General features: G+C 40.1%; 1 protein-coding gene across 2 annotated transcripts in view; it reads left to right on the forward strand.

Annotated features, from left to right (window-relative positions):
* The window catches only part of LOC308682357 (uncharacterized protein), a 48113-nt gene that overhangs the window by 27339 nt on the left and 2256 nt on the right, over window positions 1-18518 (forward strand). For both annotated transcript variants that reach the window (XR_014029133.1, XM_081352046.1), the window contains exon 2: window positions 4743-6321. Coding sequence is in view for 1 of the 2 variants with exons in the window: in XM_081352046.1 (XP_081208172.1) it covers window positions 4748-6321 (1574 nt within the window). In the remaining variant the exon portion in view is untranslated. The remainder of the gene's footprint in view (window positions 1-4742; window positions 6322-18518) is intronic.

Genomic DNA, 18518 nt, shown 5'->3' on the forward strand with positions numbered 1-18518 from the left:
CATCCAAACAATTCTATTTTGCTCTCATGTGACCACTCTAAATTCTTCCAGTATTTCCCTGGCTTTTTCAAATGTTGTGCAGCAAACTTTAAAGGAACACTCCACCATTTTTTGAAATAGGGCTTATTCACCTTCTTTCCTACATTTAGATAGGTGGGCAAATGCATTTTTGTCTCAGTGCATGCATTGTTTTAGTTTGACAGGGTCGGCGCTAGCTTAGCATAATGAATGGAATCCTTTGTTGCCAGCTAGCATGTACTGAGTAAAAGTGATATAAAAAATTAAAAAACCCACCTAATTACTTCTTGTGGCCTGCGTATACACAACAAGTACAAATAGCGATGAAGATTAACACTAGGTGATTTCCTATGCAGATATTGACTTGGGACTATATTAGGGGGAAGCACAGGCGAAGCACTGCTACTTGGGCGCAGAGATATCACGCCCAAGTAGAAGTGCTTCGCCTGTGCTTCCCTCTAATATAGTCCTTAATATATAAGTCAATATCTGCCTAGGAAATCACCTAGTGTTAATCTGCATCGCTATTTGTACTTGTTGTGTATACGCAGGCCACAAGAAGTAATTAGGTGGTTTTTTTTATTTTTTATATCACTTTTACTCAGGACATGCTAGCTGGCAACAAAGGATTCCATTCATTATGCTAAGCTAAGCTAGCGCCGACCCTGTCAAACTAAAACAATGCATGCACTGAGACAAAAATGCATTTGCCCACCTATCTAAATGTAGGAAAGAAGATGAATAAGCCCCGTTTCAAAAAACGGTGGAGTGTTCCTTTAAACGAGCTTCAACATGCTTTTTTTCTTCAGTAATGGAGTCTTGCGTGGTGAGCGTGCACACAGGCCATGGAGGTGGAGGGCATTACTTACTGTTTTCTTTGAGAACACAGTACCTGCTATCTGCAGGTCTTTTTGAAGCTCTCCACAAGTGGTCCTTGGCTCTTGGACAACTCTTCTGATTATTCTTTTCACTCCTCTGTCAGAAATCTTGCGAGGAGCACCTGGTCGAGGCAAATTTATGGTGAAATGATTGTCTTTCCACTTCCGTATTATGGCCCCGACAGTGCTCACTGGAACATTCAGAAGCTTAGAATGGCGCCTATAACCAATGCCATCATTTTGTGTTGGAACAATTAGGTTGCGAAGGTCTTGAGACAGCTCTTTGCTTTTACCCATCATGAGATGTCTTGTGTGACACCTTGGCAATGAGACCTTTTTGTAGGCCATCCGTTGGGACTGAACCAGCTGTTATTAATTTGCACGGACGGGGCTGGATTGTTTTTTAATTACTAATAGTTTTAAGCTGTTGTCTTGGCTTTCCATGCCTTTTTGCACCTCCCTTTCTTCATGTGTTCAATACTTTTCACATTATTACACACAACTTAATTTCTGAGCTTTTTTGTTTTGGTTTCTTTGTATGTATTGATTCCTTGGGTTGTCATCAACATCTCAAACAACCTCAAACAGTCACAGTCCAAACTCCACTATGACCAAGACCAAAGAGCTGTCAAAGGACACCAGAAACAAAACGGTGGGGGACCTAGTGAATGACCTGCAGAGAGCTGGGACCAAAGTAACAAAGGCTACCATCAGTAACACACTACGCCACCAGGGACTCAAATCCTGCAGTGCCAGACGTGTCCCCCTGCTTAAGCCAGTAAATGTTCAGGCCCGTCTAAAGTTTGCTAGAGCGTATTTGGATGATCCAGAAGAGGATTGGGAGAATGTCATATGGTCAGATAAACTTTTTGGTAAAAACTCAACTCGTCGTGTTTGGAGAAGAAAGAATGCTGAGTTGCATCCAAAGAACACCATACCTACTGTAAAGCATGGGTGTGGAAACATCATGCTTTGGGGCTGTTTTTCTGCAAAGGGACCAGGACGACTGATCCGTGTAAAGGAAAGAATAAATGGGGCCATGTATTGTGAGATTTTGAGTGAAAACCTCCTTCAATCAGCAAGGGCATTTGAAGATGAAACGTGGCTAGGTCTTTCAGCATGACAATGATCCCAAACACACCGCCCGGGCAATGAAGGAGTGGCTTCGTAAGAAGCATTTCATGGTCCTGGAGACTCCAGATCTCAACCCCATAGAAAATCTTTGGAGGGAGTTAAGTCCGTGTTGCCCAGCGACAGCCCCAAAACATCACTGCTCTAGAGGAGATCTGCATGGAGGAATGGGCCAAAATACCAGCAACAGTGTGTGAAAACCTTGTGACTTACAGAAAACGTTTTACCTCTGTCATTGCCAACAAATGGTATATAACAAAGTATTGAGATGAACTTTTGTTATTGACCAAATACTTATTTTCCATCATAATTTGCAAATAAATTCTTTAATGATCAGACAATGTGATTTTCTGGATTTTTTTTCTCATTTTGTCTCTCATAGTTGAGGTATACCTATGATGAAAATTACAGGCCTCTCTCATCTTTTTAAGTAGAAGAACTTGCACAATTGGTGGCTGACTAAATACTTTTTTACCCCACTGTATAATCAATTTATAGAAAGGCATCAAATTATCATAATATTTTATAGCCGTTGTCTACTTTCTACTGTAGCAACAATGGGTTGTACATTAATATTAATATTAGCTCAAATGATTTATAGGGAATTTTAATAATTAATCATGAATATGATTAATATTTTGCATATACAGTTACATTAATTTATCGCAGCTGAACTAGATTGATATATGAATGATTACCATAACGGGTTATGGTTCGTCATTAATACATCAATTGTTCTTATTTCAGCTCGAAGTTATAGGATAACTTTAATGGAATTAATTTAGTTATCAAACAATCTGTTTGTCCAGCAAACATTGAACGTAAGATTAACTTAACTCTCAAGGAAAATTATCCTTACAACCACGAGAAAGAGTATCTTTTCCAGGCCTTGAAAAGACACCTTTCTGTGTTTGTAAAATTAGGTTACTTAAATCGTACCAAGATAAAGCATATAGCTAAGATCGAACATTTCAGGGACTAAGTAATATGGGTAATTAAATCAGAGTCAGTCAAGGGCATATGGAATTTAATAATACATCGAACTAAGGAATATATCAAACTACACAATACACACGGATTATATGTCTATGTACATAAAATACAGTTAAACAATACAAGATAACGAATAACAGTGAGAGAGAGAATAGAATGATCAGACTTAGAGAAAGATAGAATGACATAAAAGGATGAGAGAGCGGACGAGAGAGAGAGAGAGAATAGAATGGGAGATGAGATCGGAAGTGAAAGCAAAAGTAGGTTATGGCAAAAACACAGACAGTACCCCTTAAGACACAACAAAGAAATCACATCGTAAGTTCAATTCAATAATCGATACTTGCATGGCATATGGTTCTCTTTGTATGAGGTAGGAAGGCAGGGTTCTGCGTGTCTTTAAAAGCAGCGCGAGTTGTCTGAGGGGAGGCGTGCGCGTGCTGTGTCTTCCATGCGAGCGCGGGAGGTTCAAAGAGTCTCCTTTTTTTGAGGTGAAGTTGCCGGGAATGATTCAGGCTAAATTCATTCAGCTCGTGAATGAACCGAGGCGAATAGGAAAACGAAACTAGACTATAGAAAAACATAAAAAGAAATAAAATAAAAGAAAAGAGAAGCAGGCCGAAGCTGGTCCGGACTTGGGTTTCCAGAGTTTTTGGAGGAGGGAGAAGAGAACGAGAATTGAGGGTTTTGGCTTTTATCAGTGTCCTGTGTACGCCTCCTTTTTCCTGGATGATGAATCAGTTTAGAGCAGGAAGATTGTCCTGGTGTGTTAATGCCGCCCGACCCTCGTGTGGAATCACGAGGGGCAAAATGTGATATTATGCTCGGGGAATTAAAACGCATGGAACCATAACGTTTATCACAGTCTCTTATCAAAAATCTTCTTCTTCATGCCCAGGGGATCAAAATAACACTAAGAACGACTATTGACAAGGATAGCAACATAGAGATACATTATTTGTGGACACAAAGGCAGTTTAAGATTACATTACTGTAATTCAAAAACACAACTACTCTAATATCATTCTGGGGAACATGCAAATCACCCAGAACACTCTTTACACAGTTGTAATAGTTGGTAAAATGAGATTTTACTAGTGGAAGTCCATATATGGTAGTGTGCGTGTCTGCGTGTATATGTGAGGTCAGCATCGGTTGCATCTCGTGGTGCATACCACGTGAGGGGTTGGGGGCTATTTGAGAATGTGTTACTCGGCAAAAACAAAGGTAGTTCTGTGGGCAGACTAACTTGACAGCCTGAGGCGTCATATAATTTTGCTGAGAGAAGCAAGATAGTCCTAGTTGTCCCAAAACAACTGAATGGGGTAAGTCTTGTAATTTTGCCTTCAGTACACAAAGGACAAACGTTAGACACAGTAAGGGAATTGTGGTCGCAGCACGTGATAGTATGAGAAACAAACAGGGGCCTGTTCGTTTATTTCATTAAGTCGTGTAAAACATTAACCAGGGCCTGCTTGTAGACACTTGTGTCAGAAAGCTAGTCAACTAGGCCTTTCTGGGTATATGCTCATAGGTGTTTTAGCATGAGAGAAACAATCAGGATTCGCTAATTCAGAGCATCTGGCCGGATAGACTGTCAGTGTCGTTACACTACCATTACATCAGGGCTCCATTTTTTATGTCTTTACACTTTATATTTCTCTCAGTTAATTATTTTGGTGTACTGAAAATTTTATTTCATATTTTTTTCTTTCATTTCAGACCTGATGGAAGTGAAGGAGGAGAGTGAAGAACTGAGTGAAGTGGAGGAGGAGACTGAAGAACTGAGTGAAGTGAAGGAGGAGAGTGAAGAACTGACATTTTTAAAGGAAAGAAGAGTCAAGAAATCTTTCACCTGCACTCAGTGTGGAAACAGTTTCACAACCAAATATAATCTTAAGATTCACATGAGGATCCACACCGGAGAGAAGCCGTTCTCATGTGATCAGTGTGGGAAGAATTTCACAACCAAACTAAATCTTGAGATTCACATGAGGATCCACACCGGAGAGAAGCCGTTCACATGTGATCAATGTGGGAAGAGTTTCACAAGCAAACTAAATCTTGTGCGTCACATGAGGATCCACACCGGAGTGAAGCCGTTCTCATGTGATCATTGCGGCAAAACATTTCCTAGTACATCAGAGCTGAAGACACACCTGAGAGTTCATACTAAGGAGAAGCCACATTTATGTTCTGTGTGTGGAAAGAGTTTTTCACTTCTGCCATATTTACACGCACATCAGAAAATTCACACTGGTGTGAGAGAGTACATGTGCTTTGAGTGCGAGAAGACTTTTACTACAGCAAACAGTTTAAAACTGCACCAGAGAATACACACTGGAGAGAAACCTTACAAGTGTTCACACTGCGACAGGAGATTCAGTCAGCCATCATCTCTGAAAACACATGAGAGGATCCACACTGGAGAACAACCTTACAAGTGTTCACACTGTGACAAGAGGTTCATTCAGCCATCAAATCTGAAAACACATGAGAAGATCCACACTGGAGAAAAACCTTACAAGTGTTCACACTGTGACAAGAGATTCAGTCTGTTAGGAAATCTGAAAACACATGAGAGGATCCACACTGGAGAACAACCTTACAAGTGTTCACACTGTGACAAGAGATTCAGTCAGCCAGTACATCTGAAAACACATGAGAGGATCCACACTGGAGAACAACCTTACAAGTGTTCACACTGCGACAAGAGATTCAGTCTGTCAGCAAATCTGAAAAGACATGAGAGGATCCACACTGGAGAACAACCTTACAAGTGTTCACACTGTGACAAGAGATTCAGTCATTCAGCAAATCTGAAAACACATGAGATGATCCACACTGGAGAACAACCTTACAAGTGTTCACACTGTGACAAGAGATTCAGTCATTCAGCAAATCTGAAAACACATGAGAGGATCCACACTGGAGAACAACCTTACAAGTGTTCACACTGTGACAAGAGATTCAGTCTGTTAGGAAATCTGAAAACACATGAGAGGATCCACACTGGAGAGAAACCTTACAAGTGTTCACACTGCGACAAGAGATTCAGTCTGTCAGCAAATCTGAAAACACATGAGAGGATCCACACTGGAGAACAACCTTACAAGTGTTCACACTGTGACAAGAGATTCAGTCTGTCAGCAAATCTGAAAACACATGAGAGGATCCACACTGGAGAGAAGCCGCACACGTGTGATCAGTGTGGAAAGAGTTTCTCTACTAAACGTCACCTAAAGCTACACATGAAGATCCATGCAGTGGAGAAACCACTTAAACACAGTCTGAGATCACGGTAAGTAGTTTATTTTCATCTGCTGAGCAACAAAGTCTCCTCTGTGTAAGTTAGCCACACATCACCCTATAGCCAAATCTCTCCTCTACACCTATAGCCGGTGTATGGTGAGCACAGGACACTTTGTTGATTGATATCTATTAACTTGTGTTCAACCAACAGGAATGTCTATTTTGTCAGTTCAGATCAATGCAAAAAAACACAAATTCACTCTGACAGCAGGTGGCGCTCATGTAAAGCAGAAATACAGCACTATACATTGTTCTAGACTGCGACTAAATGGTCACATTTTGCAAAGTTTTTTAAAAGAGAGATCTGCCATTTCTGCCGCATACGAGAAACATCACACGACAAACGAAAGCAGAATGAAACCACGCTACTCGTTTGAGCTGCGCAGCGCAAACAGTTTATCGGAAGCTAGAATTTTACTTTGTTTACTTTACACACACTCATCGCTTCGCTTCAGAAGGCCTTTATTAACCCTCCAGAGCCATGGAGCACTTATATGATGATAGATGCCCTTTTAATTTTAACCCCACCCCGAGCACTGCCCATCGTCCCTCACTCCTTCAATATGTCTCGAGAACGCACTGCCTGAAATAGGTTAGAAGGTGCAAATGATTATCCATTTTCTCTGCGCAAACCTAAAATGCAAACCTGCAAAAGCGCAGAAGCCATCCTTCTTATGATGTACCAAGTACATCAGGATTTATGGGAAGTGTTCCCGGTTCCATCTTACCTAATTTATCCAGCCTAACATTGGATTATAGAAGTCTATAATGTATTGTTTACGCTAGTCCAAAGAGGTGTCTTTAATCTAGCTTTGAACTGACAGAGTGAGTCTGCTTCCCAGACAATAGCCGCTTTCCGACCGGAGGAACCTTTTCACAGTTCCTAGAACTATTGGCTAAAGTACCCGGATGTCGGCGTGTTCGCACCACAGGAACTAGGAACGATTTTAGTTCTAGGAACTCCATTTGTAGGAACTAATTTAGGTCCTACTTCAGAGTAGGGTCTAAACCAGCACTATAGGAACTATCCGTGACGTTTAGTGTACGCTGATTGACCAAACGCACGCGGAACACCAGCACCCGCCATTTTTAAAACAGCTTGAATGTAAACACACAGGTTATAGCCTATATATTTACTCCATAAACTAACTATACAAACATGGAAAACAGTGATAGATGGGTCTCTAAACCTTTATGCTGAAGAGAAAATCCAACACATAACTAAGAGGGCCAAGCCAAACATGATATGTTTATCTGCCCAGCTAGCAACACTGGACATCAACCACACGTTGATGTCCATAATAACCTTTTTTCATATACTGTCTACTTTCTATAACAGTTCTATCTAATAAGATATTAAACAGTACTGTTAGACAGATTGCTAACTAATAAACAGAGAATGCGAGCATTGTTTGCTCTGGCGTTCTCAGCACCGCCAAAATAAAGGTCCGTTGCTCCGTCAAAATAAAAGTCAGCGTGCTTGCGTCACTCCCTTACCCCTCCTACCAGTTCCTATGGCCACTTGGCCAGTGCGAACGCAAACAGCAAAACCGAGTCTGGGGGAGAGTAGTTCTAGGAACGGTTTAGAAGTGGACAGTTCCTAGAACTAAGTTCCTAGAACTACTTGGTCGGAAAGCGGCTAATGTTAGGAAGACTGTTCCAGAGTTTTGATGTTAAATAGGAAAAGGATCTACCGCCAGCAGTCGATTTTGATATTCTAGGTATTAATAACTGGACGGAATTTTGAGATCCCAATAGACGTGAAGGACTATAATGCATTAAGAGCTCGCTCAAGTACTGCGGAGCTAAACCATTTAGCGCTTTGTAAGTAATCAGCAATATTTAAAAATGTATACAATATTCAATAGGGAGCCAATGCAGTGTTGACAGAACTGGGCTAATATGGTCATACTTCCTGGTTCTGGTAAGAACTCGAGCTGCTGCGTTTTGGACCAGCTGTAGTTTGTTTATTAAGCGTGCAGGGCAACCACCCAGTAGAGCATTACAATAATCTAGCCTTGAGGTCATGAACGCATGAACTAATTCCTCCAGGATTTCAAAATTTTTGTGTGATTTTTGCGATCAAAATGACAGAAATTTGTGAAAAAATGTGCTATTTTTATATTTTATAATTAGGACATCACATTTACCATAACAGTATTATGTCAGATGCACAATAGTCATACATGACAAAAATCACAAACAAAATGCATAAAGCTTGTTTATTTTGGTCTAATCAAATTCTCATCAAATTAACTTTTAAAAAACCTATGGGCAATTTTTCTATCTTACCTAAGTAAATATTAACAGCAGGTGTAGTAATTTATACTGTAGAACTGTGTGTAAATGCTGAGTTGAGGGGTCCTGAGCTGCAGTAGGCAACCTGTTACTTACAGTGCGACGTTTTGCAAGGCGTCCCCACTGCGTTAAGCTACGCAATACGAAGTGACCGTTCGAAAGGGAACTACTCGGTTACTATCGTAACCTCAGTTCCCTGAGAGTAGGGAACGAGTATTGCGTAGCCGGCCGCACTAAAGTAACCTGGCAAGTTGTCGCTTCAGACGTTAAACCTGCTAAAATCATGGTGTTTTTCGGGGACTAATAAAGGCTAAGGCCGCGCCCCCCCTTGGCGGGCTCTGACGTGTAATGGCGTGATGCTGGCTCATTTGCGCCCGCGCCATTGGATATGCAGTTGCCGCAGCACAGCCAATGAGTGAGCCAGACACTCGCTGTGCTAGCTGTGCAGCTGCAAAATGTGTTTTACATTATAGGCTTCAGTAAATCGAGGAAAAGGAGTTTTCCCTTTTCCCGCAACATCTGTATCCACGAAAAAATGCATTGAAACTTTAATTAAACTAGAGATATTTCAATTGGGTGATTATAATTTAATGTTTTGTAAGGTCTTTTTCATTTTTGTGATTATTTTGCAGTTAAATTAGGAATTATGCAGGATCGCAAAAAAAGTGACATTTTGATGATTTTGCGTTGTATTCAGCGATCACGGAATCGCAAAAAACTGGAGGGACTGCTAATTGTTTTGCATTTTTCATTGAGAGCATATGACGTAATTTAGAAATGTATAATTGTAAATTAGCAATGAATGAATAATTTTTTTCCTCAGGGAGACTACAATGCACTGCTTGATGCGATACTGTAGTAGACGATTGCATTGTTATAATTTTGTCCCTGATATTATCAGTCTTATAAGTGAAGAAGTTCATAAAGTCATTACTGCTGTGCTGCTTTTTTTCGTTAGTTTAGCAACTGTTTCAAATAAATACCTAGGATTATGTTTATTTTCTTCTAATAGGGTTGAAAAATAAGCAGATCTAGCAGCTTTTAAAGCCTCTCTGTATGCAATCAAACTCTCTTTCCATGAAATGCGAAATACCTCTAGTTTTGTTTTCTCGTTGTACCACGGCGTTGGACTATTTTCTTTAATCTTCTTTAAGCGCAACAGAGCAACTGTGTCTAAAGCGCTGGAAAAGAGAGTTAAAAGTTTGTCGCAATATCTAGTTCTTCTAAGATATCTGGGATGCTGAGATGATGAAACTGATCAGGAAGATTATTTACATTTATTCATTTAGCAGACGCTTTTATCCAAAGCGACTTACAAATGAGAACAATAGAAGCAGTTAAACTAACAGTAGAGATTTTGTGCCTCTTTGAGATGGCACCACAAGACGTCGTTCACTTGCAGAGCGCAAGTTCCTCGATGGCACGTAAGTCTGAAGTAAAGAGTTAAAGTAAAAGGGAGCAGAACCAGTGGATGTTCTGTAGGCAGGCAAACCAAGCAATTGCTTGGGGCCCCGAGCTGGCCTGGGGCCCCAAGACAACGACTGGTTAAGAATAAAATGCAACGACAAACTGTGTGAGCGCCCCTTTGATAGTCAATGCAGTAAAGTGCAATGACACTGTTATCGGGATCCCCCTCAAGGGGGCCCTTTCAGTAGTCGTCGCTGACAGCAGCCAACCACGTCTCTGCTGCCGGCAAAATACAAAACCTCCTCGGCAGTTATCATTAAGCGAATTATTCTTCAGGAAGCCAGAAAAGAAAGAAGATAAAGGTAAAAAAATATAGTGATATATGGCCGCCGTTGCCCTACACTTTGGCCTTCATGCCCCGTGAAAAAAAAATTATCGTACGGCCACAGTGGCCTGTGTGCCCTGGCCCTGTCCAAGTTCCATGTATAAAGCAGAGCATGTGAGCGGAGTGGAGCGGGAGCGAGCGGGCGGATCTTGGACAGAGCGCAGAGCGGCAATTTCAAAAGGACGGGGCGTCGCCCTATTTCCCGCTCCAGTTTCGCTCCGCTCACACCACGAGTCTGAAGCATGCTCAGTCAAGACTGACCCTGAATCCATCTGTCTTGCACAGTCATCAACAGTAGACTATTTTCAGTCAAAACTCAGCTCAATAATGGAGTTCAAAAAGTACTTCAAAAAGGAAAATGAGAAGTCATACAGGTGTAGTCTACTATTAATAAGTCGCTCCGGAGTATAAATCGCAACAGTCAAAAAATGCGCCATGAAGAAGAAAAACACATAGGATAGCCTAGCCTAAGTCGCACTGGACTATAAGTCGCATTTATTTAGAAATTTATTTCATACACACACCCAAAATAAAAAACAATGTTACAGACTGGACAGTTCTCCATTACGGACGTGAGCGCTTAAAGCGGCACTAAAAGACTGCTTTATAAAACTTTCACAGAGACCTCAAGCAGAAAGCACAAAGCCTGTTTTTTTAAATTTAATTTCGTTTTGTATTAATTGTATCTTAATTTTAATCAATGTTTCATCAACCAGTTGTCTGGATTTAATAAATTACAAGTGAATATATTAGAAAATAGATAATCACGACACGAAGGCGCCGGCGAACTGGAGCTTGTCTCATAAATGAACCGAAACTCAGCGTATAGCCTACTTGCCTCACAGACCTGAGACATATATATAAAGCTTGAAATGTATACTTTTAAACAGAACAATTCAAAATGAAAGAAAACAGACTTCTCTCTTATGTAATTCGTATGAAATGTGCATTTCTCTCTGGCACGTTCACTACTGCGAAGATCGCGAGTCAGCATCTTTCCAGCCGACACAGAAAAAAAAAAAAAAATGGTTTATTAGTAAACAATTAAAATGTCTCCTGCTATATTTTACATATTCATAATCATTAATTTTGCCGGTTCGTTGTGACAGCTTTTAGGTGCTTTATTGGCAGCAGCGCCATCCTTACATCGCATCAGCACCGAAAACATAGAGATTCTTTTCTTTTGGGGGCATTTTGTTTGTGTTTCTCAGTTGTTTTTAGGCGCGATGTTAGAGGACGCTGCTACAGGGTGTCCGCGGATCCTTAAAAAGTCTTAAAAAGTCTTAAATTAGATTTTTAAAATTTAAGGCCTTTAAAAGTCTTAAAAAGTCTTATTTTTACTTATGAAAGGTCTTAAATTTTAGATGGCAATTTGACTTAAACATATCTAAATGTTTTCTAAATTAGAACCATCTAATTAGCGTACTTTTTTTATTTATTATTCTTTCTTTGTGGTTCACGTGACATTTCGCGTCATTCGCGGCAGCGTTACGTCCATCTCCTGCAGACCTGCACGCGCGAAACAGGAGGAGAGAATGAGAAGTGAGTTGGTAAACGTCAGTTCAGTTCTAAGTTCAGTCTTTATGTTCGTAGTGGTGTGCGATGTGTATTGTCTATTATTATGATATTGTAATCATTGTTTTAACGATGTACTGCGAGCTGACATCGCTTTGGTCTCGTACTCACTGCGTGATGAGTGCAGTTATAACGTTAGGTAGGCTATGTTCCCATGAGTTTTTGTCTCATATCATATTATGTTGTTATCATAGACCTACAATATCACATCAGCAAGACTTCCGTTTTCCCGTGCACAATTGCAAATGTGATTATTTATTTATATAACAGTAATTAACAATAAATTAACATTGTGATTTAAATTTTATAAACAGTAGCCTATTGTCAATATTGTTTGTTTCCCCTTTATTTCGCTGACGAGAATTTCAAATTGAAGCCATAGCACAGCCTCAATGCAACAGACAGCGATGAGTTTTTGACTGGAATCCGCGTTTTGAACGAATCAATTTAATGATTCAATGAACAGTCACTTGCTTCCCGAATGAATCAGCCGTTTGAACGAATTGGTTGAATGAATGACTCCCTCAACTCACTTATTAAAACAGTGACTTGCCGCCACCTACTGGCAGCTTTAGTTTCACATTTAGAGTACTTTTTAATTAGAATGTTAAAATTAGAAATCACAGTTCATATTTAACAATCTCATAGCTTTATTTATGCAATTGTAAATGCAGTGTAAATATATTAATGCCAGATCTGATGCCGCCACTGTGTCACCTCTGCACTGCAAAGGTGGATTTTGATTTAATGATTTAATTTGACTGGTAACAGTGGTATTGTGTAATTATTCTAATATAATTTAATTTAAATGTTAGAATTTGACATAAAAGGTGATGCATACATCTACAAATGTCAATATAGAGATGAAAATGCCACTGGAAATCAATTTAAGATGGCAAATATTACCCCTTAATAAAAAATGTTAATTTTTGTTACTATTATCTAATTATTACCCTCAAAACTTTGAAAATATCGATCGAGACATATTTTGTCAATATTGCACACCCCTAATGCATGGTATTAATTTTGATTTCTTCGGGTCTTAAAAAGGTCTTAAAAAGTCTTAAATTTGACTTTAAAAAATGTGCAGAAACCCTGTGCTAATAAAGTTGCTAGTAGGCCCACACATTGGATTCACGTTTATTATTATAGGCTAAAAAAATACCCCAGTTTTTATGCCGTTCGTATAATTTTATTTTGTTGTATTTATCCGCCACACCTTGAAGGCCGGTCCGTGAAAATATTGTCTGATATTAAACCGATCTGTGGCGCAAAAAAGCTTGGGGACCGCTACAAGTGATATACATGTAGATTTTTTTCCTTTTTTGGAGCGAGCGGGGGGCGATTTGAGTGGAGCGCGAAGCAAACTGCGTTGAGCGCTGAGCGATAATGATTGTGAGGGTGTATACCTTCTGGATGGAATGGTTCTCTCTCACACACTCACATGATATAGAGGACTGAATGAATATTTTGAATGCTTTTATTGGCATTTGTGTTGTTTCTGAATGCTTTTATTGGCATTTATGTTGTTTCTATTGTTGTGTGAGGGTGTATACCTTCTGGATGTAATGTCGCTCTCTCTCTCTCTCTCTCTCTCTCTCTCTCTCTCTCTCTCTCTCTCTCATTAAAAAATGTTTTTTTTTTTTTTTTTTTAGTAAAAAAGTCATAATCCATGTCTTATTCCAAATTAGGATGTTATGGTATAATCTGAATGGGAAAACCATCGAATTGTACTCAATGGCCTTTGTGCCCTGTCATATGGCCTTGGTGCCCCTAAAAAAAAAGAAAAGGTGGAGGCCAAATGGCCTTGCCCCTAAAATTACATAATTCCCACCCTGGTGATAAGTGATAAATTACACTGGATAAAATAGCTCTACTTGTCTTGTACAAATGGTGTACTTTTGCAGCAGGTAACGTTAACGTTAGGCTAGCAAAAATATGTTTATGTTAGCTATCTGCCTGACGGCAAATGCTGCTTGTAATGAACAGTTAGTGCAACTTTTTTTCGAAAGGACGGAATATGGTTACATACTGTAAGATGGTTTTTTTTAACAGGATAAGGAAGACGCAGATCTGTTCCAGAATCACTGTTTATCGTATTTAATGACATTACATTGCTATAGCTTTGTAATAGGTTTTGATGAAAGTGGCATAGCATGCTATACTAACTATTCCACCATTATAATCTATTTCCCAAATGGGGGTTAGGCAGTAGCGTACCGTGGGGTTTCAGTCAGGGCCTTCAGTAACGATCTAATTCCCCCCCCCCCCCCCAATGCAAAATACAATCATGCACTGTATGCACTGCGTAACATCAACGACGAGACAGCTGATCTTCAACCTCAGCGCACACTCACACCACTGTACATTATAAAAGCTGAGCTGAAACATCTCGCGCACGGATGTAAGTTACCTAATACAAATAAATAAAACATCTCCGGTTAACTAGCAGGACATTCATTTTCGTTTGTTGAATTAGATGCATTCTAGCGCTGAAATGTGTTCAAGCTGAGTGCTCGTTGCCGCTGTTATCAGTGGCGCGGATAGAGTGTTCTCTTGTGGCTCGCGCACAGTTTTCACTTAGATGCGCGCTTCAATCTATCGCCGTTGCGGAGACTTTCTATTCGTTGAAATCTTACAAAACAAAATGCACACAAACGCCCTGCTTGATATACAACCACTGATGAACATATTCGGTAAAATAAAAAATAAAAAAATATACGAGCGTGGATTCGAACCCAGAACCACTGACACGCTTGGCAAAAGTTCTACCACTAGACCATCGTAGAATACAAAATGTACATAGTTATCAATGCATTTACTCACGTGGAAATTCTCGGTACTAACAAAATTAGTAAATCTAGAATGACAGATGTGCCCAAAATGACCCAATGTACTAATGAAACTTATTTCTGGACATCGTAATGTTATTTTTCCTGAAAATTGTTATTGTACACAAACATGTATTGTATCTGCCCACCCATGTCGATGACATCAGCGCGGGCTAGCCGTCGACACATCGCTGGGCCTCTGGGGCGTTCTGTCATACGCATCACAATTTGATTGGCTGATAAAACACGTCAGTCAAAGTTATGATCAATTGGAAAACGGCAGCTTCAACGGAAGGCTAGCTATACTATTAGTGCTGGTCCACGGAGCTGCGTTTAGCTCAGACTCACAAAAAATAACCATATTCTTTCTGGAAATATAATCGTAACGTACTGATAGACAGTAATTGAATTTAGACATGTTCAGACACACATTAATTTAATTTTAGAAAAAAAAAATATTTTTCTATTTTGACAGGGCCAGCAGAGAAGGCCCTGCTGGCTCTGACGGCACACCACTGGGGTTAGGAAAACCACACAATAAATTCCGTGTATCAAACATTAGCTCGGGATGTTTTTAAGCATTGGTAGTTGTGAAAACCGCTGCATCCCTTCCCTTCTAATATCAAAATATGGAATTGCTAACATATCTTTTCGGTAACACTTTATTATAATCAAATCAAATCAAGTATATTTGTATAGCGCTTTTCACAATACAGATTGTATCAAAGCAGCTTCACAGTATTACATTAAAATAAAATAATACAACAAGGTTTGTTTCTAGTGGAATTTATTGATTGATAGAATAAAATTAAATATCCCCAAAATATCCCCAACTGAGCAAGCCAAAGGCAACAGTGGCAAGGAACCGAAAAAATCTCCATCAAGTGACCTAATGGTGTCCTAAAACTCCATCAGGTGACCTAATGGAGAAAAAAAAAACCTTGGGAGAACCCAGGCTCAGTCGGGGGTAATAACCATCATTAATAGATGGTTAATTGTTAGTCTTTAATTTAATCTTTAGTTAATTGTCATTTAACTGTTAGCAAACAAGTCTTTTTACTTAATAAATACTTTGTAAGTTAATCCATCTATAAACATTATTTAACCAGAAAGTGGCAGAGGAACATGATTTTTTTTCATAGCTTATCTTAATGTGCTAGTGTCGGGATATAGGCTTCATGGGGGGGCCTCCATGTCCATTTTGCTTGGGGCCCCCAAATTCCTTCAAACGGCCCTGTCTGTAGGCAAACGTCAGTGACTTGAATTTGATGCGAGCGGCAACTGGTAACCAGTGCAATTTTGTGAGGAGAGGAGTGACGTGTGCCCTTTTCGGCTCATTAAAGACCACTCTAGCTGCGGCATTCTGGATCAGTTGCAGAGGTTTAAGAGTATTGATAAAGCAATCTTTAGTGGCAGAAGTGATAGGTCTCACGTATTTATAACACGGAGTCGGCTTTGCAGCCTTGGCTAAATGTAATTTACACAAGACTAGATAATGATCTGAGATGTCATCGCTCTGCTGCATATTTTCAACGGCATCAACATCTATTCCATGTGATAATATTAGATCTAGAGTATGATTACGACGATGAGTAGGTCCTGACACGTGTTGTCTAACTCCAATTGAGTTTACAATGTCTTTAAATGCCAATCCCAATGCATCTTTTTCATTATCGATGTGTATATTAAAATCACCAACAATTAGTACTTTATCTGCAGCCAATACTAACTCTGATAGAAAGTCCGCAAATTCTTTGATAAAGTCTGTATGGTGCCCTGGTGGCCTGTATACAGTAGCCAGCACAAATCTCAAACGTGTTTTATCGTTTACACTACAGTGAGGAAAATAAGTATTTGAACACCCTGCTATTTTCCAAGTTCTCCCACTTGGAAATCATGGAGGAGTCTGAAATTGTCATCGTAGGTGCATGTCCACTGTGAGAGACATAATCTAAAAAAAAAATCCAGAAATCACAGTATATGATTTTTTAACTATTTATTTGTAAGATACAGCTGCAAGTAAGTATTTGAACACCTGTCTATCAGCTAGAATTCTGACCCTCAAAGACCTGTTAGTCTGCCTTTAAAATGTCCACCTCCACTCCATTTATTAGCCTAAATTAGATGCACCTGTTTGAGGTCATTAACTGCATAAAGACACCTGTCCACCCCATACAGTCAGTAAGAATCCAACTATTAACATGGCCAAGACCAAAGAGCCGTCCAAAGACACTACAGACAAATTTTTACACCTCCACAAGGCTGGAAAGGGCTACGGGGAAATTGCCAAGCAGCTTGGTGAAAAAAGGTCAACTGTTGGAGCAATCATTAGAAAATGGAAGAAGCTAAACATGACTGTCAATCTCCCTCGGACTGGGGCTCCATGCAAGATCTCACCTCGTGGGGTCTCAATGATCCTAAGAAAGGTGAGAAATCAGCCCAGAACTACACGGGAGGAGCTGGTCAATGACCTGAAAAGAGCTGGGACCACCGTTTCCAGGGTTACTGTTGGTAATACACTAAGACGTCATGGTTTGAAATCATGCATGGCACGGAAGGTTCCCCTGCTTAAACCAGCACATGTCAAGGCCCGTCTTAAGTTTGCCAATGACCATTTGGATGATCCAGAGGAGTCATGGGAGAAAGTCATGTGGTCAGATGAGACCAAAATAGAACTTTTTGGGCATAATTCCACTAAACGTGTTTGGAGGAAGAAGAATGACGAGTACCATCCCAAGAACACCATCCCTACTGTGAAGCATGGGGGTGGTAGCATCATGCTTTGGGGGTGTTTTTCTGCACATGGGACAGGGCGACTGCACTGTATTAAGGAGAGGATGACCGGGGCCATGTACGAGATTTTGGGGAACAACCTCCTTCCCTCAGTTAGAGCATTGAAGATGGGTCGAGGCTGGGTCTTCCAACATGACAATGACCCGAAGCACACAGCCAGGATAACCAAGGAGTGGCTCTGTAAGAAGCATGTCAAGGTTCTGGCGTGGCCTAGCCAGTCTCCAGACCTAAACCCAATAGAGAATCTTTGGAGGGAGCTCAAACTCCGTGTTTCTCAGCGACAGCTCAGAAACCTGACTGATCTAGAAAAGACCTGTGTGGAGGAGTGGGCCAAAATCCCTCCTGCAGTGTGTGTAAACCTGGTGAAAAACTACAGGAAACGTTTGACCTCTGTAATTGCAAACAAAGGCTACTGTACCAAATATTAACATTGATTTTCTCAGGTGTTCAAATACTTATTTGCAGCTGTATCATACAAATAAATAGTTCAAAAATCATACATTGTGATTTCTGGATTTTTTTTTTAGATCATGTCTCTCACAGTGGACATGCACCTACGATGACAATTTCAGACCCCTCCATGATTTCTAAGTGGGAGAACTTGCAAAATTGCAGGGTGTTCAAATACTTATTTTCCTCACTGTATATATTCCACACTGGAGAACAACCTTACAAGTGTTCACACTGTGACGAGATTCAGTCTGTCAGCAAATCTGAACAGACATGAGAGGATTCACACTGGAGAGAAACCGCACATGTGTGATCAGTGTGTAAAGAGTTTCTCTATTAAATGTCACCTAAAGCTACACATGAAGATCCATGCAGTGGAAAAACCACTTAAACACAGTCTTAGATCACGGTAAGTAGTTTATTTTCATGTGCTGAGCAACAAAGTCT

Source organism: Scardinius erythrophthalmus (assembly GCF_964197995.2).
Source record: "Scardinius erythrophthalmus genome assembly, chromosome: 1".
Lineage (NCBI taxonomy): Eukaryota > Metazoa > Chordata > Actinopteri > Cypriniformes > Leuciscidae > Scardinius > Scardinius erythrophthalmus.